Source organism: Arachis ipaensis, chromosome B09 (assembly GCF_000816755.2).
Source record: "Arachis ipaensis cultivar K30076 chromosome B09, Araip1.1, whole genome shotgun sequence".
NCBI lineage: Eukaryota > Viridiplantae > Streptophyta > Magnoliopsida > Fabales > Fabaceae > Arachis > Arachis ipaensis.
Genome location: NC_029793.2, coordinates 9,225,395 through 9,227,940, shown reverse-complemented (window position 1 = coordinate 9,227,940; position 2,546 = coordinate 9,225,395). Strand labels below are relative to the sequence as shown.

Sequence of the window (2,546 nt, the reverse complement as noted above, 5' to 3'; positions counted from 1 at the left end):
CGATCAAACCTCCCAGGCCTTCTCAAGGCCGGGTCAAGAGTATCAGGCCTATTTGTTGCTCCAATTATAAGAACATGGCCAGGATGAACTTTAGAACTGTCCGAATCATTAGCAGATTCCATACGCCTACTTGATTGATCCATGCTAACCAGTAACTGTGTTACAATTCTCTTCTCCATCTCTCGTTGTAAATTCTCTCTTTTCGAAGCAATTGAATCAATCTCATCAATGAAGACGATTGATGGGGCAGTCCTATATGCTTTAGTGAAAAGCTCTCTAATATTCTCTTCAGATGCACCTTAAGAATTCATGGGACAATAGGGATGAAAATAAGCAGTAATAACAGGCAAGGACACTAATTTGTAAAGGGCAGCTTGGTGCACAAGCATCCCACATTAACGCAGGGTCCAGGAAAAGGCCGCACTCAAAGGGTAAATGTACGAGGCCTAACCTAATATTGTTTCCTCAGCTTAACCCGGTACCTTGAGATCACACGGAGATAACTCAACTGTTGCTCCAAGGCTCCCCTTCAAGGACACTAATTTGTAATAAGCACTAATTTGAAACTCCATTTTTCGAAGAAAGATCAAATTCTTTAGGATTAATCTTACAAGAACACGCGCAACCATTTCTTAATGTCTATCAATAATATGTCTAATCCCTAAACCCTAATCCCTATCATCATAAATAATGCCTGTGGTTGGTCCCTAATACTGATCTAAGAACATTCGAAATGAAACCTCAAGTTTAAGGAAGGAAATTATTATGAAATACCTGAGACTCCTGAAACCAATTCAGTAGCTGATATCTGATAGAAGGGAAGACCGGTCTCATTAGCTATGGCGTGAGCCAGTGTGGTCTTGCCACAACCAGGTGGCCCATGCAGCAAGATTCCAGTAGTAGGAGTAACACCCAGCTCTCTTGGCAACTCGGGATGATACAATGGCACAATCACTTCCATCAGCTCCTCCAAAACATCCTGCATTCCACCCAAATCACTGAACCTCGGTCCCGTCTTCTGTTTCAATTCAACATCGCTGCCACCACCACCGGTGCCATTCGAAACGGAACCCTTTGAATTCACATCCTTCGCAGCAGCTTTCGCTTCGCCTCTGCCTCCGTTCACAGCACAAAGCTCGTTAGTAACCTTGCTACTATTGGCCACCTCCAATTCAACGTTCTTATCCTCCACAACTGGCTTCTTCTTCCTCACATTATCATCCTTTTTGGGAGTGTACTTATTCCGCAGCATCGTCTTCATCAAATCGAAAGCAGGTTCGTACTTCTCCCCGTAAATTGCGTCCTCCGATGTCGACATAGATACTGCGCCATCATCATCATCCTCCTCCTCCTCACTGCCGCTGCTCCCGGACGCGCTCGAGCTTGAAGCAGAGGACGTAGAAGCAGAACCCTGAGCTTCCTCTTCTCCCTGCATCCTTTTACGCAGGTGCAAAGCCTCCATCTTCTGCAACCTTTCTTCGCCTTGGTCGATTGTATTCCGTCTCCTTCGGGGCGCGCTTCGACCTCTTTCTTCGTCATCGTCTTCGTCGTCGCGCGTGGGAGAGACTTTGGGCGGCGCGTGTTTGGCACGTGGCTCGAGGACTTGTTGAACTAATCGAGTGAGGGCTTGCTGCTTGGTGCGCTGGTAATCGGGGTAAGTGGAGCGGAGGTGGTTAACGATGTCATCGACGGTGGTGTAGCGGGACTTGCACGAATCCAATCGACGACGGAGAGTTCCGAGCAGTGGCCTTCCCCCGTTTCTTCTCCCCATCTCACCGTCTGTGAGAAATTGAAGAATGATGAAGAAGAAGAAGAAGAAGAAGACTCTGCCTCTGGTAATTGGTGGAGTGAGGCTGTGAGGGACAGAAAGTGCCACACGAGGCAGCACCGCAGCAACAATAAACCCTAATAATGTAAATGAAGAATGCAATTTATATATTAAATAATTATTTATAACTGTTGTGCCAAAAATTTGACACAAATGCTCAATCTCAGAAAGAATTTCACTGTTAAAGTAGAAGATCATATGCATGTGAAACACATTAACGAGTTAGATTTGATGGTCAGGTTAGTTTATGCTTGGAGGTCAAGTTTATTTGAAGTTAAAAATTACTGAGGTCTAAATGTGTTTGACGTCCAAATTAACATAAGATTTTTTTTTTTACAAATATAATTAGTTTTAATAAATTAAAAGAGTTTTTATTTATTCATTCATTTATTTTAAAAAATTTTAGTCACATTAATATACGAAAATATAAATTATGAATTCATATAAATATTAAAGACTAACTGATAAAAAACATTTATATTTATTCTTTAAATTTAGATCATTGATACAAAGTTAATTAACTTTTTTATTTGATATTTTTTATGTTGTCTAGATTATTTTTTGGAGAAAACTCTTGGAATGAAAAATAATTGTTAAAAAATATTCTCCAGTAAAGTTTCAAGAAATGGATTTTAAATTATTATATGAACATCCTAGACCAATGGCGGTTTCAAGGGGCCATGGTCCCTCTTTTTTAAAAAAAATAGTATTATTAGTT

At 41.1% G+C, this 2,546-nt stretch overlaps 1 protein-coding gene across 1 annotated transcript in view; it reads right to left on the bottom strand.

Moving 5' to 3' along the window:
- LOC107617588 (cell division control protein 48 homolog C) overlaps window positions 1–1,929 on the bottom strand; it is a gene marked incomplete in the record, with an annotated part of 4,577 nt that extends 2,648 nt beyond the window's left edge. Inside the window, 2 exon segments of the mRNA XM_016319380.2 lie at window positions 1–298; window positions 775–1,929. Coding sequence (XP_016174866.1) covers window positions 1–298; window positions 775–1,771 — 1,295 coding nt within the window.